At 53.4% G+C, this 26,368-nt stretch overlaps 1 protein-coding gene across 1 annotated transcript in view; it reads right to left on the bottom strand.

Moving 5' to 3' along the window:
* Positions 1-3: 3 nt before the first annotated feature.
* Positions 4-26,368, bottom strand: part of AKT2 (AKT serine/threonine kinase 2) — a 39,108-nt gene continuing 12,743 nt past the window's right edge. Inside the window, exons 4-15 of the mRNA XM_024768479.1 lie at positions 18,223-18,351; positions 16,624-16,735; positions 7,901-8,054; positions 7,284-7,415; positions 5,695-5,760; positions 4,541-4,609; positions 3,632-3,754; positions 2,398-2,526; positions 1,967-2,181; positions 1,431-1,518; positions 1,219-1,321; positions 4-106 (exon numbers count right to left, since the gene is read on the bottom strand). Coding sequence (XP_024624247.1) covers positions 27-106; positions 1,219-1,321; positions 1,431-1,518; positions 1,967-2,181; positions 2,398-2,526; positions 3,632-3,754; positions 4,541-4,609; positions 5,695-5,760; positions 7,284-7,415; positions 7,901-8,054; positions 16,624-16,735; positions 18,223-18,351 — 1,400 coding nt within the window. The 3' untranslated portion in view covers positions 4-26. The remainder of the gene's footprint in view (positions 107-1,218; positions 1,322-1,430; positions 1,519-1,966; positions 2,182-2,397; positions 2,527-3,631; positions 3,755-4,540; positions 4,610-5,694; positions 5,761-7,283; positions 7,416-7,900; positions 8,055-16,623; positions 16,736-18,222; positions 18,352-26,368) is intronic.

The following is a 26,368-nucleotide window of genomic DNA, read 5'->3' as shown; positions in this document are numbered from 1 at the left end:
CATGGGCTGCAGGCAGCTCACTCTGCTCACTCTCGGATGCTGGCCGAATAGGAGAACTGGGGGAAGTGGGTCCGCTGGTCCAGTTCGAGTAAGCCCAGGCTGTCATCTGCGGGGGTCGGTGGAGGTGGATTGGGGAGAAGCGGTCTGCAGGGGGCCCGGGCACCCCACCCAGCCCCGGGAAGGGCTGCAGCCAGACCACAGTGCAACCCCCAGCTGGCGCGCTGTCCCCAAGAACGAGAACGGGGACCACCGGACCGAGGCTCAGGGGCTTCCTCTCAGCCACAGCTCCACCCCGGGCCAGAGCCCTGGCCCACAGGCCCCACAGCCTGCTCACTCAGCCTCCCGAGCTCCCCCTAGCTCCTCTGCCCCAGGCCACACCGGGGTCCAGCCCAGACTTCTATGGCCCAGCCCCTGCCCTGGGCGCCACTCCTACCCCCAGCAATCCTCCCCTCCACATGCAGCCAAGGCGGGGGTACTTGCTAAAGCCCTGATGCAACCCTTCCCTCCTCTGCCCAAGACCCTTCCATGGCTCCCCGTGCAACACATCCGTACTCCTCCAGTGGCCCCCAATATCCTCCTGCTCTGGTCCTGATGCCCTCGCCCATCCCCCATCTATTCTGACCTCTGCAATGCTCCCATTTCTGGGAGTCCCGTATGCCACTCCTTCTGCCAAGAGCAAGTCTCAGCTGCCATGTCTCCTTCTCCAGGAAGCCCTCCCTGACTCACAGGCCAAGTCAGGCATTTCCTCTGAGCTTCTCCAGACCCGGTACTTCTAAGACCACAGGCCTGATCACTCTGGGCTGTCACCCCACGTGGACTCTGAGCTCCCTGAGGGCAGGACCCAGGGCTGTCTCGTCACGGCTGTGTCTCCAGCACCGGGCAGGTGAGAGTAAGAACTCAAAACAGCTACAGAATCACTGAACCCATCCAGCCCCAAAGACCTGAGCAACTTGGGAGACAACTATGGGCACTGATGACTCCTCAAGTGTCTCCTGCCCAGACCTCTCCCCCGAGTGCTGCGGCCAATGGCTCCTGGTGACCCTCACCAGGTCCACCGGTGGGCCAACGGCGAAAGCCCTGGCGAACATACTGCAGGGTAAAATGCCCAGACACGGAGGGGGACCTGTGAGCTTCCTCCTGGAGAACTGGGCCAAGAGCAGACCCCACCCCTCTACCGCCCAGCCAGGCCCACGGGGAGAGGGGGCCTCAGACACTCACAGCGGTCCGGGGGTGTGATTGTGATGGACTGGGCGGTGAACTCGTCGTCAAAGTACCTTGTGTCAACCTCAGATGTGACCTGAGGTTTGAAGGGTGGCAGGAGCTGTGGAGGAGACGAGTCCAGGCTCAGGTCCCTGAGGAGTGGAGGCCTCAGCCAAGGTCACCCAGGAGCGGCCGGGCTCCCGCGGGGAGCAGGCAGGCAGTGGGCTCACCTTCTTCTGCACCACATCCTGCCAGTTGATACTGAGGAAGAACCTGTGCTCCATGACCTCCGTGGCATCACTGGGCCCCCCGCCGAGCCTGGGCAGAGACGGCCATCAGCACCCGCCTCCCGGGGCAGCCGGGGCCTGGGAGACGGGCTTTCGGTGCAGGCCCTGAACAACCTTTAACAATTCTGTCCCGCCACAGACCACCACCTCACAGAGGAGGGAGCTCCTGTGCCCAGGGTCACATCCTGCGAGCTGAGAGGGTGGGCTTGGCAGACGGCCGCTTCACATCCTGGCTCTGCCACCCTAGGCTGGGTACAGGGCCACCCTGTTCCTCAGTGTCGCCATGAAACAAGGCAGGGAGGCCAGAGGGCTAAGCACAGGCCTAGCCAAGGGAGTGCTCCCTAAGTGCCAGCTGTGGGGACGATCAACACACACCAAGCACCCCACGGGCGACTGCACCTGTGGGCGCTGCCCCCTCCGGGCCGAGGGAAGTGGCAGCAGGTGACACTGGGCTGGGCAGGGCAGAGGCCAGCCCTCACCTCTGCTTGGGGTCCTTCTTAAGCAGCCCAGCAAGCAGGGACTTGGCCTCAGGGCTGAGCGTGCGCGGGAAGCGGATCTCCTCCATGAGAATGAGCTCGAAGAGGCGCTCGTGGTCCTGGTTGTAGAAGGGCAGGCGGCCGCACATCATCTCGTACATGACCACGCCCAGCCCCCACCAGTCCACTGCCCGGCCGTAGTCGTTGTCCTCCAGCACCTGAGCAAGGGGGGGCGATGAGGGGCCAGGCCCACATCCCCGGGGCCAAGGCGCTGAGAGGGGCCCGAGGGGGACACGGCCCTGCCCGGGGCTGGGAGGGCCACCTAAGGAATTGGAGCCCTGCCCTCAGAGGGTCTGGGCGGGGGAAACACACAGGGCTGAGGGCCCCCTCCTCCCTTGGCCTCACACGCCCCTGGGCCCTCCAGCCCCAGACACCTCAGGCGCCAGGTATTCAGGGGTCCCACAGAAGGTTTTCATGGTGGCCCCATCACTGACGCCCTCTTTGCACAGGCCGAAGTCAGTGATCTTGATGTGGCCATCTTTGTCCAGCATAAGGTTTTCCAGCTGTAGGAAAAGCCAGTGAGTCAGGGACACAACGTACCTCAGGGTTTCCTGCCACCCCTGAAACCCCACACGCCCCTGCCCTTCCCTGGAGGAGGCTGTGGCCTGGGGTAGTGGCAGCTGTGCCAGGGGCTCCAGGGGGGACCAGAGGTCACACCCCAGCAGAGGGTTAGGCCCTCCGAGGCTCAGGGAGAGGCCAGACCCGACCCCTCCCCAGCGCCCCCTGCCCCCAGGGAGCTGGTAAAAAGCAGGGCAGGGAGAGACAGGAGCCAGGTCCTGCCCAAACTGCTTCCCCGACTGCGGGCCGCGGCTGTCACACTTTGGACGTAAGGAACACTGTCTTTCTTTCTCCTCTTTTTTCCTAAACTTAACACAAATGGGCACTTTAGTGGGCCTCTGTGTAACCTCGGCCCGTCAGTAAAGAACACCACCTGCCCCTTAGGAGCCCCACGTGCCCCTTCCCTGTTATTAGCCACCACCTCCTCCAACACAGAAAGAACTTTACTTCTCTGCTTTTTAACATTTTTTCCACCTATATATACACGCTGTAAACGATGCAGATTGGCCTCATCTGTCCTGGCTTTCCCCTCAGCCTTAGCCTGTGAGACCCACCCAGGCTATCGTGTGTGGCTGTAGTTTGTCCTCTTGAACTGCTGTGCAGAGTTCCACTGTGTGGATACACCTTCATGTCTTTTACCCACTTTCCGACAACGGACACTTGGGTTGCTTCCAGTTTGGGGTCAGTGTACACAGCGCCGCTAGGAGCTGGTGCGTCCACATTGAGATAGACACAGGCACCTGTTCCCGCACATGCTCCTAGGGCAGAATGACTGTCTCACAGGGGACACGTGTGTCTGGCGTTGGTGGGCTCAGCCGGGCCATCTCCTAAAGCGCTTGGACCAACTGACACCCTCTGGCTGCACAGCAGGAAGCCTGGAAGGGCCCCACGTAGGGCCACCTGCTGTGGAACCACCCACCTTGGGCCTGGGTGGGAGGCTCAGCTCCGAGAAGGACAAGACATACAGACCCTCCATGGAAGGGGAAGCTCAGCAGACGGGCAGAAGGCCTGTACACGGCCTGCCCAGCCAGGAGGCGACGGCGCGCTCACCTTGATGTCACGGTACACCACGTCCCGCGAGTGCAGGTACTCCAGGGCTGAGACGATCTCCGCACCATAAAAGCGGGCCCGCTCCTCCGTGAAGACGCGTTCCCGGGACAGGTGGAAGAACAGCTGCCAGCAGAGGAGGCAGGGGAGGTGAGACCCCGGCCCAGAGGAGGGGAGGAGGGGACCGTGTGCGGCCCCGGCACCCAGCCCACTGATGAGGTGACACCTGCCCCACGAACCGGCAAGTGACGGCAAGAAAGCCCAAGTGAGGGGCGGTGAGTAGAGAAGAACTCACGTGAGCAAAAAAAAAGAAAAGAGAAAGAAAAAAAGAGCAAGGGATAAAGAGCAAAGGATAGACACCAGGCGCTGAGTGGAGAGTGAGGGGGGTGGCAGGAGGGGGCAGGCGAACGAGGAGCGACAGCCAGCAAGCAGAGGACCACGACTCAGGAGCAAGTGACAAGCTGTGAGACCAAATGGGAGAGATGAAGCCAGTGAGTGACACCTGCGTGGAGAGAAGGGTGTGAGGGGCGAGGAGTGGGTGACGGTGAGCGACAGCAAGTGGCTGAGCGCTCTCATCAGGAGGCCGCACTGACAGCAGAGGAACGGGGGATCCTGGCCCGCAGACGCTTTCTCGGCGCCCTTAAGAACGTCCTCGTAGCGCTGTTGGCCAACCACCCACACAGCCCTCTGCACAACTTTCTGGACCTCGGTTTGCATCCTGCCTACCAACTCACTAGCTGTGGGAACTTGGACAAGTCACTTAACTGCTCTGAGCCTGTTTTCCCTCCTGCACGACAGAAATGGTGATGCCTGCCTCAAGGGGAGGGGGGCGGATGGAACAAGATGACACCCAGCAAGTCTCCCTCTGCCCCCCACACCCGGAAAGGCAGCCAGGGGGCAGCCGCAGCTCACCTCGCCACCGTTGGCGTACTCCATCACGAAGCACAGGCGGTCGTGGGTCTGGAAGGCGTACTTCAGCGCCTGTGGGGAAGGAAGGCGGCCGGGCTAGGAGGTGGGGAAAGCAGGGCTCTCCGCTCGGCCCTGGGAGGCAGGGGCGCTGCTGATTCTGCACACACACACCCCGGCTCAGGCCGTGGGGATCAGGCGGCCAGGTTTCAGATCTCAGCTTCACCTTTTGTGGCGTATGAGTGAGCTCAGGCCCTGACAGCAGGGAAGGGGTTACTGTGCTCAAGGATCCTGTATTCTGCCTTCAACTAGGCCTCCAAGAGGCACAGCCAGGGGAGAAACTATGTTCTGAGCAACCAGAGCTGTTTCACATCTCTCCTCCTCCCATGTTACAGTCAAATGGGTAAACCTACACACACATCCACATCCACACACACGACGTTTGCTGGCTGGGAGTTGGCAGTGGGAGCCAACCCCCAAAACAGGCTGGACAAGCGATCTGCCAACAAACAAGTAGTTCTCAAACTGCGTTCTAAGGAGCCCTACAGAGAGGTCCTAAGAGAACCCTTAGGTGACCCCCTGCTCACAACAACTCTACTGCTCCCTGTCTTCTACGCTGAAGAACCTGGTAAGATTTCATTTGAACAAGTGCTTTGGCTCAGTAGGACACCTGGCCAACAAGTGAGCTAGAGAAACAACCCGTAAGCCATCTTCAACCTGGTCCATTCAACTGATGGCTGCTGGCCTTGATGGAGGCTGTAGCCAAAGAGGCGTCTTGTCTGCTCAGCTAAGTCAACAGGCAGCACAGTAGTGACACACCTGCTCCTAGGATTGCCTCTTAAACGTAACAAAATAACGTGCCCACCGGACAGAGTGCCTCTAACCCACAAAGACGGCAGCCACGCTCTCCTGGGGCCATCTTACAACCTGGTATCATCAATCGGCCGAAGGCACCATCTACGAAGAAGCTGCCACCCCTGGTGTCTTGGTTCAGGCTGCCCGGAGAGCCCACAACACCGTGCCCCAGCCATCTGGCCAACACCAAGTTTTTTCTTCACAGTGGCAGGGGTCAGGCTCTTCCCCTGCGCTCTGTCCTAGGGGGCCGGCCTGGAGGCCCCACAGGCAGGCGAGGCCCTGCGTGGGACAAGAGTGCTACTCACAGTGAGGAACGGGTGCCTGGTGTTCTGGAGGACGCGGCTCTCGGTGACCGTGTGGGCGACTTCATCCTGCAGACAGAGGCTGGGTGAGGGGCTGGAGGGTCCCACCACGTCAGCCACACCCCCCCGCCCAACTTGAGAGATGGGAGAGCAACATCTTGGTGATATCCAATTCCATTCCTAGTCAATACACAGACAGAATGCTACCATTCACGAGCCCTGATGAAACAGCACACCCAGGCAAGCACACTCCGTGGCTCGCTCTCAAAGCCATAAGGCGAGAAGCTGATGGTGACTTCACAAGGGAGGATCAGGCTGTCACCACCTGAACCCACGGGCCAATTCTGACATCCCTGGGAGGGGGGGTGGCGAGCAGACATTTTGAGACCCCTAAGGTGATGCCACAGGCCACGGGAATCACCACCTATAAATGTTCTTGAAGGACCTGGATCTAATCAGGACGCTAGGCTGTGAGCAGTGGTTCTCCATGTGTGGTCCCCACACTGGCAGCATCAGCGCCGCCTGGGAACTTGGAAAAATGCAAATTATTGGGCCCCCTCCTCGGACCCATGAATCAGAACCTTAGGGGGCGGGCCCAGCACAGCGTCACAGGCCCTCCCCTCCCAGGACTCTAACATGGGCTTGAGTTTGGTATCTGAGTGCACGGCAGTAGCCCAGAGAGCTGCAGTGCCCAGACACTGGCTCTGCAAGGGGCAAGTCTGTCTCCAGGGGATAATGTAATAACATCGGTAGTAATGTCAAAGAACATTTTTGACTGTCACAACTCGGGGGTGGAGGGGTGCCCTGGTAGAGGCCAGGGGTGCTGCTACATGTCCCACAGTGCACAAGGCTGCCCACAGCAGAGAATGGTCTGGTCCAAATGTCAGTGCTGAGGCTGAGAAGCCCTGCCGTGGACCGATGACACCAGGGACTGTTAATTCTGTTGGATATGATCACAGTACCGTGATTATCGTCTTTAAAATCATCATCTGTCAAAAATACACATCTAAGTAGGTATGGCTGAAGATCTGTGACGTCTAGGACATGCCTTAGAGTACTCCAGAACAACAAACGAGCAGGGCAGAGGTAATGAAACAAGACTAGCCAACGTTAGTTAACGTTGACGCTGATGACTGCTAAATCGGAGTCCATTATATTTATTTTTCTTTAAAAAATGTTATGTACATTAGGAATTTCCTATTTTAAAAACTTTAAATAAGGAAAAAAAGGAACAGAACTCCATTCCTGGCCCAGCCTCCTCCTGAGACACCCTGAGCCAGGCCCCACCCTTGTGGCCTCCCCACAGGCCCTCTGCCGCCACAGGGGCTTCCTTCAGGCCTGACAGCACCTGCTGGGTGAGGCCCCAGTCACACTCCCCCCACCTTCCTTCCTGATGCCCAGAGGGTGGGGGACTCAGCAGGCAGGGCCCCACTCTCTGGGCCTCAGGCTCCCCTTCTCTGGGGACACACGGGTTGGGGGACACAGCAGCAGACCCGGGAAGCGGCCCGCCCAGTGCGTGCTCCTGACCGCCGTCAGGCTCCGAACTGTGTCCCCCACAGCGGCCAGCCCGCAGCAGCCCTGGGAGGGCCCACCTTAGCGATGATAACCTCCTTCCGCAAGATCTTCATGGCGTAGTAGCGGCCACTGGCCTTCTCCCGCACCAGGATGACTTTGCCAAAGGTGCCCTTGCCCAGGAGCTTGAGATAGTCGAAGTCATTCATGGTCTGCCCGGGATGGGGAGAGAGTCGGACAGTCAGTGTTTGGCACGTGGCCCATGGGAAGAAATTTTAACAAAGAAAAGAGAAAAATCAAAGGACACTGTTGCCAAAGTGCTCAGGCAGGAGCAGGAAGGGAGGCTCCGGGCAGCAACTGTTTGTTCTGAAGTGGCCTTCAGACCGAGGCTCTCCCACCATTCGGCTCTCCCAGGGACGGGGGCCCTGGGAGGCTGAGCCTAGGGTTCTGACGTGGGGGTAGACGGGTCTTCACAACCCCCCGGGATAAGGCTGCCCCTCACCCTGCGGGCCCAGAGCAGTACCGGGGCATCTACAACCTGAGATCACCCAGTCTACAGGGCAGTCATGAAGTGTCCTGGCTGGGCCCGTGCTCGCAGTATGGCAATCAAGGGCGGCAGGGCCAGGGCTGAGAGGGAGGGGGGTGTTCACAGACTGGCAGGCCCCAACCGCTGGCCACCCGCCTTCCCAGCACTTACCACCTTGGCCCGCGCCTTGCTAACTGCCACTTCCATCTCCTCGGCTGCACAAGAGTCGCTGGGGGAGCCACACTTGTAGTCCATGGGATCCGCACCTGGGCCCCGCTGCTTGAGGCTGTTGGCAACCATTTGGATGGCCTGCATCCACTCCTCCCTGTGTGGGGACACATCCAGGGAGCTAAGAGTCATGGGGCGCCGGTGCCTCGGGGCAGGAAAGGCCGAGCCCCATATGCCCCACGATGGACGAGCAAATGGTCAAACACCTTCGGGCATTTTGTTGAGATGTGTCTGACCTGGTGGAGCTGGAGGGACCAGACTGAAATTTGACAGACCCTCTGGCTGTGGTGGGTGGGAGAGGGCAATAGCAGAATAAGGACAGAGACCATCTGTGTCCCAGAAGGGGCCTGACCCGAGGGCCACTTGAAGTCAGGCAGTAATTACATGGCTAGAGGGGAGATTGCCTTTCTTCACAGCCCCCTAAAAATAAGCCGCCGCCCTGAACCCTGAATGAGAGACGGTGCTCCTCTGAGCCCCTCAGAACGAACGACAAGCTCACGCGTGCACGTGATCAGTGTTCTGCAAAAGAGAATCAGAGCAGAAGGAGGCATTCATTAGCCAAAAAAGCTGCAGATCCTACAAAGCAAGAGGTGACCGACATGACTCCCTGGAGGTGCCTGTCTGCTGGGAGGACATGTCAGGGACCATCCTGGTGGGGCAGGGACCGGGGAGAGAAGGTGGCGGACACGGAAGCAGGTCCCAGCAGAAGGCAGACGGGTTTAAGAACAATACACTAGTTCTGTCACTCATGATTTAGAACTTGCTGGGAAAGAATTTTCTTTTGATACTTGCAAAAGTTCTTTCTGTAGAGAGGGAAAATGCATCTAGGAGAAAAAGGTAAAAAAGACCACACACCAAAAAGAAAAAAATATGAAGCTGAACGATACTAAATTGTCCACACCTCTCCATCATTTGGGACCCACCACACAATTTTAGGTGGCTGAGCCCAATATCTGTTGAACCCCCCATGGATTTTGCTTAGGTCTATAAAAGCCACGTGAACAGTTCTGGCTGAGCTCCGTGCCTCGCTGAGCAAAGCAGCCACCCAGCCGACGGGTCCCAGCTCACACCTAGAAGCTCTGCCTGTCCAAGTGGCCTCACTCACATGAGATCACGTTTCCTAAGACAGATGCAAGTGTACCATGAGCGCAAACATCAGGTGCTGGCACACCAGCCCTCCCCAAGCCCGAGCAGAGCCTGAGGGCCCCGTAAGCCACATATGTCCACACCCCGGCACGAGGCCAGGGATTTGGTCTGTTCATACATGGCGTGAGCCAGCACCCCGGCAGGTACTGGGTAAGCATCTGGGGAGTGACTGGCAACCCACACCCCGAGTGGCCCCAAGCCCAGCGCACACCCAGGCAGAGCAGCGCGAGCCTCTCCCCTCCTTGACCCACTGCCTCAGGTTGGCATTTCTCAACGCGTTTTACCCATGCCCTCTTTGGAACAAATAACAGTACAAATCCCTATCCCTACATTAATATTCCTGTTTTTCAAAAAAATAGGGGTAGGGGGAACATATCCCGTGATAGGCTTTACCCGATCATAACTGTCCTCTTAGAAATTTTAAAATGTTGACTTTGGGTCTATGACTGTGGACTGGAAAAAAAAAAAAATCACCGATCTCCTAAGACATGCTGAATATACTAAAAAGAAAAAAATACGCATATACCTCACATATACAGATCTCGAGGGACTGTCACATAAAAAAAGCAACTTGCAGACCAAGATATGTAGTGTGCTATCATCTTTGTAAGGGAGAACGCAGTCCATCAACAGGAGCCTGAATGAACGAGAGACTGGAGCTTCCACACCACAGGAGGGAGCACGGGAGGCAGCTCTGTGGGGCCTCTCTGGGCAGCAGAGCTGGTGCTCAGAGCTGGGGCTCAAACAGCAACTCTGCCACCTGGGCAAGCCCAGGCCTCCCAGCTCGCCCCCTCCTTGGTACACTGGGGGCACTGAGACGCTAGTGAGCTGCTGTGTGCAAAGCCTGCACCCAGAGAAAGTGCTTGACTCAAGGATGGGGCTAAAGACACTGGTGAGACCTGGACCCAACCCATCTGGAGCCAGAACCCACGGAGATGCAGGAGGCTGGTCGGGGGTAACTCTCCCGCTGCCCGACAAGCCCCCGATCCTGTTCCAACTGGACCGAGGTGGCAAGGTTGCAGCACTCAGAATTGCAGAGAAAAAGCAAGGGCCTCCGTCCAGGATACTCCCCAAGGGTTTGCAACATGGTGTCTGGGGCAGAGGGGAGCTCCTACCCAGGGCCAGGGCTGACGTGCCTTCCAACCCTCAAAGGAGAGCCCCCAGGGGAAAGAGCCTCCTGCCCCGAGGGACACGCAGAGAAAAATAACGCACACCACCGCATTCCATGCTCCTCAAGAGGGCTGGAGGGGGAGGGGCCGTGCTTCTGATGAGAAAACTGAGGCGCATGGAGATGGAGTCACCTGCGGAGAGGTCAGGAGGCTAGGAGGCAGCGGAGTTGAGCCCCGTGCCTGGGCTCCCCCCGGCCCCGGCACCACACTGCCCGCCCTGATGAGCTGCAGCTTCCTCCCAGACCAGGCCCACCAGGCCCCGGAGGAGCAAGCAGGGCAAACTCGCGGGAAGGCTCAGGGAGTAAGGGCCACCGTGCCGAGGAGCCCAGGAGCGGGCGAAGGGAAAGCCGCCTGTCGGGAGTCCTGCCCCTTCCCGGAGGCAACACCGGGCAGGCCACTTGACCTTCCGGGGCCTCAGTGGGCTGACACGTGGAGCGGGGACCAGAGGGTCGTGTGAGGGCGCACACGATACAAAGCACTCAGGACAGTGCCAGGCACAGAGAATTCACCCAGCCAGCCTGCAAATCCCTCCCGAGTGTCTTCCACGTGCCAGGCCTCGTTCTGGGTGCTGAGGGTGCAGCAGGGAACAAGCCCCACTGGAGCTCCAGGCCTAAGGGAGAAGACAAGTATGTCATGGCTCAAAGGCAGGGGCTGGAGAGGAAGCCCCTTCTCAGAGGGTGGTCAGGGAAGGCCGCTCTGAGGAGGTGGCACGTAAGCCGGGATCTGGAAGACACCCCTGGAACGTGGGACATCCCCAGTGCCAAGAACAGGGACTTAGCTGTGAAATAAATGAAACGGAGGGAAGGAGGTAGGCCTTCGAAGTGCCAAGAGGGAAAAGAATACAGGCAGAGTGACCAGCGTGGCCAAGGGCCCGAGGAGGGAGCCTGGGGTGTCTGTGGAAGGCACAGCAGGTGCCAGCATGTGTGGAGCCAACAGAGAGAGAGGAATGGAAGGGATGAGGGTAGGAGCAAGGACAGGCCACACCCGGCTCCACGAGCCACTGTGTGAGGGAGTTATGTCTTGATCCTTAACATCACAGGAAGTCCTGGAAGGGTTTATCAGGGGGGTGACAGGATCTGGTTTCGGCTTTAAGTAGGCAGCTGCTGTGTGGGGTACAGACTGGGAGTCGAGACAGGAAGCAAGAGGGGCTATGGTAGTACCGAGGCAAAAGGAGCCAGTGGCACAGGAGACGGAGGAGAAAAAAGACACCAACAAGTGCGATTCCATGGGGCGCCCAGGCCAGGCGCATCCACATCCATGTCCTCTTCGTCCCTCACGACAGCCAGGGAACTGAGCCCCACTGCGAAAGTGGCACGGTGGCTGGTCTGACTCCAGACCCCAGGCCCCAGCCCCGGGCTACCCTGCTGAGCAGAACGAACTGCACCCTGGAGGGAAGCTCGGTGAACTGGAGGTGGCCGAGCTGTCCTCAGTGCACAGGCCTGTCCTCGTCACAGCCTCAGAAATAACAGCTGACTGCTGGTCTAATGGCAGATGGGGACCTCTCTCCCTAACAAGGGCCCTCCTCTGAACCAGAGGGGTGTTCACAGCTGGAGGGCATCTGGGGTCTCCCTCTGTTCAGACACTCTCAGATGGGCTGACTTGGCTGACCCAGGTCCAGCCCTGCCTGGTAGGGAAAACCCAGGCCCTTCCGATCTTCTTTCTTTTACTCTGCAACTCTCTGTGCCTCAGCTTCACCATCATTATGCCTCTTCAGCAGGTGAGGAACTCCCTCCTAGAAATGTTGTGAGGATAAATGAGTTAATACATGTAAAGACCTTAGAGTAAGGTCTGGCTCAACAGAGCATTCGTTCTAATTATTCTTTTATTCATTCAACAAACATTTACTGAACACCTAGTTATATTCCCGGCACAAATAAATAAATAGGAAATGTCAGGAATTCCCTGGTGGTCCAGTGGTTAGGACTCCGCGCTTCTACTGCAGGCCCCTGCAGGGCACGGGCTCGATCCCTGGTTGGGGAACTAGGATCCCGCAAGCTGTACTGCATGGCCGAAAAAACAAGAAGAAAAAAAGAAAATGTCACACCAGGTAGGGTAGGTGCTATGAAGAAAAATAAAGCAGGGTAAAGGTAACAGTCATGGAAGGCAGAGCAGGACACTCTGAGAAGGTGGCATTTGAGCAGAGACCTCACAAAGAGAACTGTAATGATATCTGGGGAAAGAGGATTCTAAGCAAAGGAAACAGCAAGTGCGAAGGTCCTGAGGTAGGAAGTGTGCTTGGCATGTTTCAGCAACACCATGGAGACCAGGGTGGCTGAAGTTGAGGGAATTGGTGGTAGGAAATGATTCTGGAGAGGAGTCCAGATCACGTAGGACTTTGTAGAGTAGAGCATCAACTTTGGAGTTTACTCCAAGTGGAACTAAAAGCCACTAAGAGTCCTAAACAGAGAAATTACAATGTAAGATTTACATTAAAAAGATCACACTAAAGTGATGCACTATTAAGCGTACCTGCCAAGACCGAGGGTCTGCAGACTTCTCCTGGAAAGGGCCAAATAATAAATATTTTAGGCCTTGCAGATCACACAGTCCCTGTCACAGCTTGGTCACTACTCAATTCTGCCACAGGACAGCAAAAGCAGTCACAGATAATTAGTAAATAAACGGGTGTGTTATGTTCCAATAAAACTTTATTTATGAAAATAGGAGGCTAGGGACTTCCCTGGTGGCACAGTGGTTAAGAATCCGCCTGCCAATGCAGGGGACACGGGTTCAAGCCCTGGTCCGGGAATATCCCACATGCCGTGGAGCAACTAAGCTCGTGCGCCACAACTACTGAGCCTGCGCTCTAAAGCCTGCGAGCCACAACTCCTGAGCCCACGTGCCACAACTACTGAAGCCCGTGCGCCTAGAGCCCATGCTCCACAACAAGAGAAGCCACGGCAATGAGAAGCCAGCACAACGCAACGAAGAGTAGCCCCCACTCACCACAAGTGGAGGAAGCCCGCGCGCAGCAACAAAGACCCAATGCAGCCAAAAATAAATTAATTAATTTAAAAAAAAAAAAAAAAAGGAGGCCAGGCAATAGTTTGCCAACCTTGCTTCAGACCTTATTTCTGGTTTACAGGAAATACAGGCATGGAGGAACAAAGAAAACAGTGCCAAAAAGCAAAAATAAGACACATCCAGAGTATGCGACATCCTACAAGACAACTAGTCTGGCTTGTCAAAAAAAAAAATTAATGTCGTGGTCGGGGAAGAAAGACAAAGGCTGAACTAGATCAAAATAGGCCAGAGACAACATGTACCTTGGTTTTTCAAATCTTGGTCTGAAAAACAACATTTTGAGGACAACTGGGGAAATTCAACTACGGCACAGATCTAGAGAGGATGTTAGTAAATACATATTATCAATGATCATCTCAGGCATGATAAGGGCACCAGGATTCTGTAGAAGAAAGTCCTTACTCTTAGGAGATGCCTGCTGATGTATTAAGGAGAAACGTGTCACAAAGTACGAACAGAAGTTCAAGATACAGCATAAAACACAGCCAGGGGGGCTTCCTAGGTGGCGCAGTGGTTGAGAGTCCGCCTGCCGATGCAGGGGACACGGGTTCGTGCCCCGGTCCGGGAAGATCCCACGTGCCGCGGAGCGGCTGGGCCCATGAGCCATGGCCACTGAGCCTGCGAGTACAGAGCCTGTGCTCCGCAACGGGAGAGGCCACAACAGTGAGAGGCCCGCGTACCGCAAAAAAAAAAAAGCAACACAGCCAGATGAGGCAAACATGGCAGATGCTGAACTGCTGAACCTAGGTGCAGGGTATCTAGCTGCTCATTTACGATACTGTTCTTTCAACTGTTCTGTCCACCTGAAACAACAAGTTGGGGCAGGGAGTCGGGGAATCGCTCTAGGTGCCCTGGGGGGAGCTGACTGGGGGAGGAAGTGAGCAGGCCGCTGCAGCATCCAGGCAGCCACCGGTCACCAGCATGGCCCCTGTCGGTCCTCACCCCGCCCCCACCCCTCCCCAGGCTCAGGCCTGCACAGGGCAGTGAGGACAGCCACGAGCAGAGCAGCCTCCCTCTTCTGGGTTTCTGGCTCACACCTTCCCTGGGGTTAAGGTCAGCAATCTGGGGTTTGGTCTCAGAGCAATCCTATCAGATTTCTTTCTAGTGGCAGTGGCAGGTATGGAGAGAAGGAGGAAGCTGGGGGCTCTCTAGCCCGCACAGTCTTAGTAAAGGGATTCTTCCCCACGCCAAAGAGCATGGTACCTTCCTATAATGGAAACTACAGCAGGTCTCTCGCCTACTAAAACGTTTTGCCAGCTCCCCACTGCTCCTTCTCCAGGCTTGCGAAGTGTGTGCCAGGTACTGCTGAGTCAAGGGCTTCCTGTTTATCATCCCCCTGAATCTTTTAGCAACCCTGTGACAAACCCCAATCGATTCACTGCTTGCCAAGCCCTGTGGGGACCTCCATCTGGAGTCCAGGCGCCAGCTGAGCTTGCCAGCTTCAAGGCCTCCACTTCCCCTCTTCCAAGACCCCTGGCCCTTGATTCTTCAGTGATGCTTAACCCTCTTGTCCCTGGAATGACAAGCTGCCTCGCCTCCAGGCCTTTTCACATGCTGCTCCCTTTTCCTGAAGCCACCTTCTTCTTCCTATCTCCACGGCCAACTCCTACCCATTCCTCAAAACTCAGCCCAACACCTAGACCCTATGCACCTACCGGTCTCAATTTGCTTTTACTGGCAGTCCATGTTTCTGTGCCCAGTTTTCATCTGAGTAACACCTCAGCTGGCCTGCGATGGTCACCCTGTTCCCCATGGTGGGGCAGGTATATTTTTAATCTTGGGAAGCTTTGCAATGACAATTACGGTATAGATGACAGTAATATGTCTTATGATACTGTTTTGTGTATGCTCTAGAAATGCACTGTCCACTAGCCATATGGCGCTATTTAAGATAATTAAATAAAATACAAAATTCCATTTTCAGTCTCATCAGCCACATTTCACATTTCGAATGCTCAACAGGCACATGTGAGTAGCGGCTACCCTCTTGGACACCTCAGCTGTTGAACATTTCTATCATGGCAGAGACTCCTCTTGGACGGCACTGTTTTAGGTTTCTCCAGAGGATCAGCTGAATCCTCACCCCACAGACAAGCTAAAGGAATATTTCTCAAAGTGAAGCCAAAGGGACAAAGTGAGGGAAAAATATTTGCCGCTCATTACAAAGATCTAAGCTCTCTTATAAAGAGCTTTCAGAAATGAATAAGCAAAAGACCAAGTACCCAAAAGAAAAACAGACAAAGGATATGAACAGACAGTTCAGAAAGGGAAACTCACATGGCCCCTGAACACACGAAAGGACACTCAAACTCACCAAACGTTTGGTAAAAATCCAAGCGTTTGAAAACACAAGGCTGTGAGGACACTCTTAGACATGGCCTAAAAGAAGCATTTCTCAAAATTACAAATGCATGTTCCCCTGTGACCCAGCAATCCCACATCTAAGAATTCATCTTACAGATTTAACTATAAGTATGTCGAACAAGGTAAGCACAAGGTACTGCTTATCTAATTATAATTATCTCATTATTCTAATGAGCCCAAAAGGCTGAAGCAACCCCCGTCACCATGAATAAAGAACTGCTAAACAAACTCGGGGACACAGACGTGCAGCTGTTAAAAAAAAAATGCAGCAGCAGCAACTCTATATATACTGAAGTGGAGAGAGTCCCCAACATGCATTAAATAAAAAGCAAGTTCAGAACCGTTTGGGTACAATGCCACCTTTGGTGTAAAAAGAAAAAACAAGGGGAGCAGGGCACCGGAGTCCTATCTGAGTGAGCTTGTCTGCGTTCACGGTGAGGAAGCTCTTGCAGGATACGTAAGAACAGCGGTTAACTTGCGGGTCAGGGATGGTGGGGTGTTACGGGGCTGCAGTGAGAGCGAAGCTTTCACTAGACACCTCCTTCTGCTGTTTGATTTCTCAACTAGGTGAATGTGTACCTCTTCTGATTATTAAACTGATCTTTTAAAGAACTGAGTTTCTAGACCACCTGCCTCGAAATTAATGGAGATGCTCATTAAAAATGCAGCTCCCTGACCCTCTGCAGATCTCTAGACAATCAGAGGCCCCGAAGTGGCCCAGAGCGCCTCACTGTTAACAAGCCCCCCCACCCTGCGATTCCAATGCAGCCCCCAGTCTGAGGACACGGGGCGGTGTGGACGGGAGTCTGTGGGCTGAGAAGCCCTGCACGTCCTAGCTGGCAAAAGGGCTGAGATGGGAAACTCCTAAGGAGGGGCTCAGGGCAATCTATCCATCTGCACCCCTTCTCCTCACACAGAGCCTGGCTGCTCTCAAAGGGCCGCCACACGGAGGCCCAGACTTGCCTCTCATCCGGAGAGTCTACATGGAAGGTCCTCTCGATGACTGTGGTCCACTGCAGGCAGCGTATGACGAAGGTGTTGGGCCGCGGTCTCTCGGTCTTCATCAGCTGGCATTCTGCAGAAGAGGGATGTGAGCAGGGAGGGTAAAGGGACAGCCCTGCCAGTCTGCACCCCACATTCCCCAAGCCACCTCCTGTGTGCCAGCCCCATGACACTTTAGTGACCGAGACAGCCCTGGCCTTGCCCCGCAGGGCTCAAGGTCCAGTGTGTGTATGTGGAAGGGAGACAGCCCTTCCAGTGATGGCTCAGTGGTCAGGGCTGTGACCAGGGTGGGGAGCCTAAGAGGCAGCCAACCCAGCCCAGGGGCTCAGGAGGCTTTCCCTGAGGAAGGGGCATCTCTGCATTGAGCTCTGAAGGCAGAAGGGTGCGTCGTATACAGAAGCCTAGAGGTGAGAGAGGGCCCAGCTTACTTAGGGAAGAGCAAATTCCGTGTGAGGCGGGGAGAAGTGAGAGACAGGCTGGAGAGGTGAGCAGAGGCCAGCCTGCGGGGCTCAGGGGGCATGGCGAGGAATCTGGACTTTGTCTTGAGGGCAGCAGGCAGCCGTGGAAGGCTTTAAATAGGGAAGGGACATGAACAGATTTAGACGGATCCCTCTGGCTGCCATGCAGAGGGTGAGAGAGAATGGAGGCCGGGAGCCCAGGAGGCTGGGGCTACACCGGAGTGTGGCAGGGGAGGGGAGGGAAAGACAGGTAGATGGGCCACAGAGGAGGTACAGAGAGGCATCTGGGATGACACCCTGGCCTCTGGCCTGAGGATGAGGGGGCAATAGGGCCCTCCCAGAGAAGGAGATGGGGAGCAGAAGGTTGGGGAGGGAGAGGAGACCCAAAGGCCAGTTTGGGACACGTTGGGTATCCCACGGTGGGCATCCCAGGGAGAAACACGCAGGAAGCTCCTTGGCACAGGAGGGAGAGTTCAGGGGAGAGTTCAGGAGGGAAGCCAGGGCTGGGGACAGCCACGTGGGGGTCACGAGCACACAGGAAAGCCACCAGGACAAGGCTTTAAGCAGGACAGAGAGGGGCGTGGGGGCTGGATTGCAGAGCGACCAGGTGGGGTGGCCTCGAGAGGCGAGGCTGGGGAAGAGGCTAGAGCAGGGAGCTAGTGGGGAGGGGACAGTGGCCTGGGCTATGAGGTGGCGGTGGAGGTATCTTTGAAATGTTCTAAGGAGGTGGGACAAGGATGTGGTAACCAATCAGGTCAGTGGGGAAGGAAGGTGGCAGCGGGCTGAGGGCAGGTTCTGTGAGGCCCAGGCAAGGGCTTTGCACCGGCCAAGCTTTCACTGGTCAGTGTCTGGCAGGAAGGCACCACTTCGGGTACCACAGAGGGGACAGAAGGCCGGAAAATGCCCCAGCTTCTCTCTGCTTCCTGCTCTCCACTGCTGACCAATACACCCCCCAGGCCCAGTAACACAGCGGTGGAGCAGGGAAAGGGTGCGAAATAGATCTGAGGGCAAAGAGGCCCCAGACAGGCCCACAGCCCAAGAATGATCGAGCCCCATGTGTCCCCCACACCTGCCAGCCATCCTCTGAGCCCCTGAGACGCACCTGCAACAGAGAAGTTGTTTAAGGGGGGCAGGGTCTGGTCGGGGGCCTCGGGCCGCTCCTTATATCCAATGAAGGAGCCGTCGCTCTTCAGCAGGAAGTACCGGGGCCGCCAGGTCTTGATGTATTCACCTGTACGAAGGCAGGGCGGGAGGGAGAGAGGTCAGGGCAGCCAGCCCAGTGTGGCAGTGCCTCACAAGGGGCACCACGCTGGGAGGAGGATGGACAAGAGGGTGGGCAGGAGGGTGCTTCTCCTGGGGAAACCCTCGAGGTGGCCCCTGTCAGTGCAGGCTGGGCACTGGGCTGGGCCCAGTGATCCAGAGGTCATGCCTGGCAGGAAGGCGCCTGCCGCAGCGCCTCAGGGCACCAGCTGCCTCAGCGTGTGTCCAGCAGTGAGCCATCCTTGCCAGCGCGTGGCCCAGTCCCAGGGGAGGCCCAGGCTTCCAAACACACATGCCCTGTGGCCCTGTAAGGCCAAATCCCATGGGCGGGTATTGACCAGTACAGCTGTGCAGGTGGATCAAATGTCAAAACACTGTGCCAGGCGGGGTATAACTGTTGCTGTGCCCTCCAAATGCTCCTTGACCCCTTCCATTTTTTCTAACCATGAATATCCAGGCACCCTGTACACACACACGCAGGTGCACACTATAAGGACCCACTCCTCAGAGGGCTGCTAAGGACTAAAGTAAGATGGTGAAACATACATCCACACAAAAAACATAAATGTCCACAGCAACACTATTCATTATAGTGAAGGGTGGAGGGACCTGCCTGGTGGTCCAGTGGTAAAGAATCCACCTTATAATGCAGGGGACGCGGGCTCGATCCCTGGTTGGGGAACTAAGATCCCACATGCCGCGGGGCAACTAAGCCCACATGCCACAACTACTGAGCTTGAGCGTCTCAACTAGAGAGCCTGCGTGTCGCAAACTACAGAGCCCACGCGCCCTGGAGCCCATGCACCACAACTAGAGAAGAGAAAACCCGCACGCCACAACTAGAGAGAAGCCCAGCACCGCATCGCAAGAGCCCATGTGCTGCAACAAAAGATCCCACATGCCTCAATGAAGATCCGGCGTGCTGCAGTTGCAGCTAAGACCCGATGCAGCCAAAAATAATAAATAAATAAATAAATCATAAATCTTAAAAAACAAAGAGTGGAAACTCAAAAGTTCATCAACTAATGAATGGATAAACAAAACATGACATATCCGTATGATGGAATATTAATATTAGTCATAAAAAAAAATGAAACGTTGGGAATTCCCTGGTGGTCCAGTGGTTAGGACTCCGTACTTCCAGTGCAGGGAGCACGGGTCCGATCCCTGATTGGGGAACTAAGATCCCTCGTGTCGTGCAATGCGGCCAAAAGAAAAAAAAAAAAAAAAGGAAATGAAGTATTAATACATGCTACAAGGTTGATGAATCATACCTTACGCTAAGCGAAAGAAGCCTGTCACGAAGGATCACAAATTATATGATTTCATTTACATAAAATGTCCAGAATGGGGAAACTTACAGATATGAAAAGTTGATTAGTGGTTGCCTATGGCTGAGGAGGGGGCGAGTCTGGGGGGAGATTGGAGGGTGATGGCCAAGGGGGAGTCCTTTTTAGGGTAGTGAGAATGTTCTGAAATCGATTGTGGCGATGGGTGCACAGCTCTAAATACCTAAAAGCCCCTGAACTGTACACTTTAAATGGCTGAATTGTATGGTATGTGAATTATATCTCAAGTTGCTAAAAAAAAAATGAGATTTCAAATATAAAGCAAACATAAAGCACTCAGCCTAGCTAGGGCCCAGCACACCAATAAATCAATAAATACTCTTTATCATCAGTCCACTGGGCAAGCAAAGAGTGTGCCAGGCCCTTCACTCACATAGCACATGGAGAGGCAGCATGGCAGGGTGCGCGCCAGTAAGTCACCTCACTTCTCTATGTCTTCGTTTCCTCTTACGAGGATATCCATTAATTAATGATAATGATCAGATAGTGCTATACAGCGCTACTTTGTGCCTGCCAAGCACTGTCCTAAGTATCTTATAGGTTTTAACTTGTTAAATTCTTTCAAATGTAGACACTAAATGATTCCATGTATGTAAGGTTCAGAAACTAGCAAAACCTCAAATTCAACAGCACAATAAAAGGACTATATACCATGACCAAGTGGGTTTTATCCCAGGACTGCCAGGGCGGTTCAAATACATGAAAATCAATCAATGCAGTATATATCATGAAGGGTAAAAAACACAAGGTCATCCAGATTGACACAGAAAAGGCATCTAACAAAATCCAACGCTCTTTCATGATAAAAATACTCAGTAAGCTAGGAAGAGAAGGGAATTTCTTCCACAGGATAAAGGACATCTGTGAAAAACCCACAAGTTAACAACATACTCAATGGTGAAAGGATGAAAACTTTCCCCTAAGATCAGGAACGAGACAAAGATGTCCACTTTCACCACTGCTATGAAACACTGTAATGGAAGTTCTAACCAGAGAAAAAGAAAAAGATAAAAAGTATCCAACTTGAAAAGGAATAAGTAAAAGTATCTCATTTGCAGATAACATGATCTTATATACAGAAAATCACAAATAATCCACAAAACAATTACTAGCGCTAACAAATTCAGCCAAAGCAACACACAGAAACAAATTGTTTCTATACACCAGCAATGAATAATCCAAAAAGGAAATTAAGAAAACAATTCCATTTATAACATCACAAGGAGGCAAAGATTTATACACTAAAAACTACAAACACTGCTGAAAGAAATTAAAGACCTAAATAAATTCAAAGATCCTGTGTTCATGGACTGGAAGACCTGATACTAAGATTACAATCTATCCAAAGCCATCTACAGATTCAACACATTCCCTGTCAAAATTCCAATAGCCTTTTTTGCTGTTGAGGAAGAGTCAACCCTCAAATTTACATGGAATTCAAATTCATGTGGCAAGGGGTTCCAAACAGCCAAAGCAATGTTGAAAAAGAAGAACAGGGCTTCCCTGGTGGCACAGTGGTTGGGAGTCCGCCTGCCAATGCGGGGGACGCGGGTTCATTCCCCAGTCCGGGAGGATCCTGCGTGCCGCGGAGCGGCTGGGCCCGTGAGCCATGGCCACTGAGCCTGTGCGTCCGGAGCCTGTGCTCCGCAACAGGAGAGGCCACAACAGTGAGAGGCCTGCGTATCACAAAAAATAATAATAATAAAAGAACTCATACTTCCTGATTTCAAAACTTACTACAAAGCTGCAATAATCAAATCAGTGTGGTATAAAGATAAACATATAGACCAATGGAGTAGAACTGAGAGTCAAAAAATAAACCTACACACTTATGGGCAACTGATTTTCAACAACAATACCAAGACCATTCCAGGGGGGAAGACCAGTCTCTTCAACAAATGATGCCAGGACAACTGGATACCCACATGCAAAAGAACAGAGTTGGAACCCTATACCATATACCATATAAAAAAATTAACTCAAAGTGGATCTACCTAAATATAAGAGCTAAAACTATAAAACTCTTAGAAAAATACACTGGGGTAAATCTTCCTGACACTGGACTTGGCAACAGATGCTTAGATATGACAACAAAGGAAAAAATAGATCAAGTGGACTCACTGAAATAAAAAACTTTTGTGCAAAGGATGTTATCAAGAAAATAAAAAGATAACCAAACAGAATGGGTGAAAATATTTGCAAATCATATACCTGATAAGAGTCTAGTATCCAGAATACATAAAGAACTCTTACAACTAAGAAACAAAAACACAGTCTGATTAAAAAATGGGTGAAGGAGGGGGAAGGGTAAGCTGGGATGAAGTGAGAGAGTAGCATTGACATATATACGCTATGAAATATATAATAGATAGCTAGTAGGAAGCAGCTGCATAGCACAGGAAGATCAGCTCAGTGCTTTGTGTCCACCTAGAGGGGAGGGATAGGGAGGGTGGGAGGCAGGTGCAAGAGGGAGGGGATATATGTATACATATAGCTGATTCACTTTGTTTTACAGCAGAAACTAACACAACATTGTAAAACGGTTATACTCCAATAAAGGTGTTAAAAAAAAAAATTAAAGAGCAAAAAAACTTGATAGACTTGATTGTATAAAACTATGAACTATATGCCAAAAATCAGTATTGACACTTTTGAAGAGTTAAAATCTTAAAATACATACATAACATAATCAATACAAGATATGAATAGGCATAAAAATAATTTACCCAAATCTTAAAAGAAAAAAAAGGGTGAAGGACTTAAACAGACATCTCACCAAAGATATACAAATGGCCAACAAGCATATAAAAAGATGCTCAACATCATCAGTCATTAGGGAAATGCAAATCAAAACGAGATACCACTTAATACCCACCAGGATGGCTTTTATTTAAACAAAAACAAAAACAAAAAAACTAAAAGAAAAAGAACAGGTGTGGGTGAGGATGTGGAGAAATGGAAACCCTGTGCACTGCTGGTGGGAATGTAAAGTGGTGCAACCCTGTGGAAGCTTGGCGCTTCCTCAAAAAGTTAAATACAGAATATACTGTACATTACACATACAGAATGTATGACCCAGGTTTTATACATTTCTTACCCACATTATCTAACTATATACAATAGATTATAAATAATATAATCTAATAGATATATATGTCCCAGCAATTCCACTCCTAGGTGTATACCCCCCCAAAATTGAAAACAAGTACTCAAATCCTTGTATACAAATGTTCATAGCAGCACTATTCACAATAGCCAAAAGGCAGAAATACCTTAGATGTCCATCAACAGACATACGGATAAAGAAAATGTGGTATATTCATACAATGGAATATTGTTTGGCTATAAAAGGGAAAGAAGGGGCTTCCCTGGTGGCGCAGTGGTTAAGAATCCGTCTGCCAATACAGGGGACACGGGTTCGAGCCCCGGTCCAGGAAGATCCCACATGCCATGGAGCAACTAAGCCCATGTGCCACGACTACTGAGCCTGCGCTCTAGAGCCTGCGAGCCACAACTACTGAGACCTCATGCCACAACTACTGAAGCCCGCGTGCCTAGAGCCCGTGCTCCCCAACAAGAGAAGCCACCGCAATGAGAATCCCGCGCACTGCAACAAAGAGTAGCCCCCGCTCACCGCAACTAGAGAAAGCCTGTGAGCAGCAACAAAGACCCAACACAGCCAAAAATAAATAAATAAATTTAAAAAGAAAAAAAAAAAAGGAATGAAGTACTGATACGTGCTACAGCATGGATGAACCTCAAAAACATTATGCTGGGGGCTTCCCTGGTGGCGCAGTGGTTGAGAATCTGCCTGCCAATGCAGGGGACACGGGTTCGAGCCCTGGTCCGGGAAGATCCCACATGCCACGGAGCAACGAAGCCTGTGCGCCACAACTACTGAGCCTGTGCTCTAGAGCCCGTGAGCCACAACTACTGAGCTCGCGTGCCGCAACTACTGAAGCCCGCGCGCCTAGAGCCCGTGCTCCACAACAAGAGAAGCCACCGCAGTGAGAAGCCCGTGCACCGCAACGAAGAGTAGCCCCCGCTTGCCGCAAATCGAGAAAGCCCGTGAGCAGCAGCGAAGACCCAATACGGCCAAAAATAAAAAAATAAATAAATTTATTTTTTTAAAAAAAGTTATGCTAAGTGAAAGAAACCAGACTTTTGTGGCCACATATTGTATGATTCATTTATATGAAATGTCCAAAATAAGTAAATCCATAAAAATGGAAAACAAATTGGTGGCTGCCAGGGGCTGGGAGGAGGGGGAATGAGAACTGACTACTTAACAAGTACAGGGCTTTCTTTCAGGCAGATGAAAATGTTTGGGAACTAGACAGAGGTAGTGGTTACACAACACTGTGAATGTACTAAAGGCCACTGAATTGTGCACTTTAAAACAGTTAATTCCGTGTTATGCAAATTTTACCTCAATTTTAGAAAGAAAAACAAAACTAGAAAAATTCATCTACTCTATTGGAGGCTGGGAGAGTAGTTACTGCTTGGGAGAGGCACAGGGGCTTCTGGGGACGGACTGACTCTATTTCCTGCCCTGGACACAGGTTTGGGGGTAAGCTTATAATCCAGGCACTTACCTGTGGTGCTTTATATATCGGTAACAAGCTAAGAAAAAAAAGAAACCTTGAAGGAACAATATCCTCACGACAATCCCATTTTACAAGTGAGGAAACTGAGGCACAAGGAGGTCTCATTACCTGCCTGAGGCTCACAGCTGTTGACTGGGAGAGCTGGGATTGGAACCCAGGTTTGCTCTGTCCAGAGTCCACGTTCTTGACCACTACGCTGTCTGCCTCTAAATTGGCAGACGGGGCCTGGCCTGGTGGGGCCTGGGAGAGAGCATGCTGAGGCTGTGTCAGAAAGGACACCCGCACATGGCATAAGGGACCCATTCCTTGAGTGGACCTTGCTGAGCAAGAGGCAGCATGTGAGCCAGCAGCTGTCTCAGGAGTTGGAGCCTGAACCTCAGCACCACCACCTCCTTGCTGAGACCTCAGGCAAGTCAGTCTTCCTGCCGACCTTCAGCTTCCTAGTCTGCGAGACGGTGCCCACCTGACGGGGCAGTAATGGAAATGCAACAAAACTGGGTCTGCCTAGAGCAGAGCCCCAGGCCCGGCAGAGTGGGCACACAGTAAGCCGGAGCTGCTGTTATTTCAACCACCAGGGGTGGGGTAGGGTGGGGTAGCGGGGGTGTCCAAACAGCTGCAGGGCCCACTTTGCCTTACCCACCTCTGCCAGCTGCTGCTCAGGATGACAGGCACTGGAGAGACCCAGGAGTGACACGCACGCATGTGTGTAGCTATGGTACAAACCCAAGGCAGGTGGTCATCTCAGCAGCTTGTCTGGGTCCATGCAGGTAAGTGGAGACACTGAAGGTCTAGGAGGGGCTGAGATCCACTTAATGCCATCAGCATTAATGCCAGAGACAAAGCCCTGCCCCGGCCGCAGTTCTCGGGCCACCTTCAGGGCTCTGCCAACCCAGCCTAGCGAGCCACGGGCCACGGAAACTCAGGAGCCTGAGACCCTGGCACACCCTAACACACTCGCACTATCCACACACACAATCCCAAACGTTCATTCAACAGTTACCGAGTGCCTACTGCATGCCAAGCACTTTTCTAGGGCACTGGGGACATCTCAGTGAACAAGCCAGATAAAATCCCTGCCCTCATGAAGCTGACAATCTCAGAGGCCTGGGTTGTTGACCCATTTCACAGATGTGAAACCAAGGTTCAGAGAGATGACACAGCTTACCCAGTCACACTGAGAGGAAGTGGCAGAGCCAGGGTTGACACCTGCCGAGGTTCAGAAAGCTCCATCAACAGCCCCAAACTCAGGGTCCAATCTGGGTGGGTAGGCCAAGGTGTCTTGAGTACCACCCTGCCTGGAAAGGCCAGCAGGAAAGGATTCTCCCCCGTTCAGTGTGATGGGGGAGGCCTGGCCTGGGGAGCCACCTCCGTCCCTCATCACTGCTCCCTGTCTGCGGGCTGGGACAGGGCAGGATGGGCGGGCACCTCTCCCAGTTTCTACAGGGCCAGCCCCACCAGCCTCCTCGCCCCCTTTAAACATGCCTGGCCCACTCCCCTCTGTGGACTCACGGGCTGTCCCCTTCGCCCTTGCCCCAGTTAACTGTGGGGCTCACTCCCCCGCATCCCTTCAGATCTTTATTCAAACCCCCCTTCTCAGTGAGGTCCTCACTGACCACCCCATTTGGGACAGCCCCCCTCACACCCCTCCTCCTGCTCACACCTGTCTACTCAGGTGCCATGGGCTCTCCCCGCCAATGTAAGACATCAACAAAAGGATGGGGACTTTTGGCTCATCTGGTTCACTGCTGTGTCTCCAGCACCCAGAACAGTGCCTGGAACACAGGAGCTGCTCAACAGATGTCTGCTGAGTGAATGAAAGCGCACAGAGCGGCTAACCCCAGGCCTGGCGTCCCCCTCCACAGGGGAAGGTCTGCGGAAGCCAGGACAGTCTGCCTCCTTCACTCCTGGGCGCCTGGACAAGCTGACTCTCAGCACGTGCCTCTTCCTAGCTGCCCCTGCACACGGCAGCGTGGGCATTAAGTGTGCTGGTTCTGGGGCAGGGGCCTGGGGCCTAAGGGTCTAGTCTCTTAGT

This window comes from Neophocaena asiaeorientalis, unplaced genomic scaffold, assembly GCF_003031525.2.
Source record: "Neophocaena asiaeorientalis asiaeorientalis breed wild unplaced genomic scaffold, Neophocaena_asiaeorientalis_V1.1 scaffold629, whole genome shotgun sequence".
NCBI classification, from domain to species: domain Eukaryota; kingdom Metazoa; phylum Chordata; class Mammalia; order Artiodactyla; family Phocoenidae; genus Neophocaena; species Neophocaena asiaeorientalis.
This window is presented reverse-complemented; position numbering and strand designations above follow the sequence as displayed.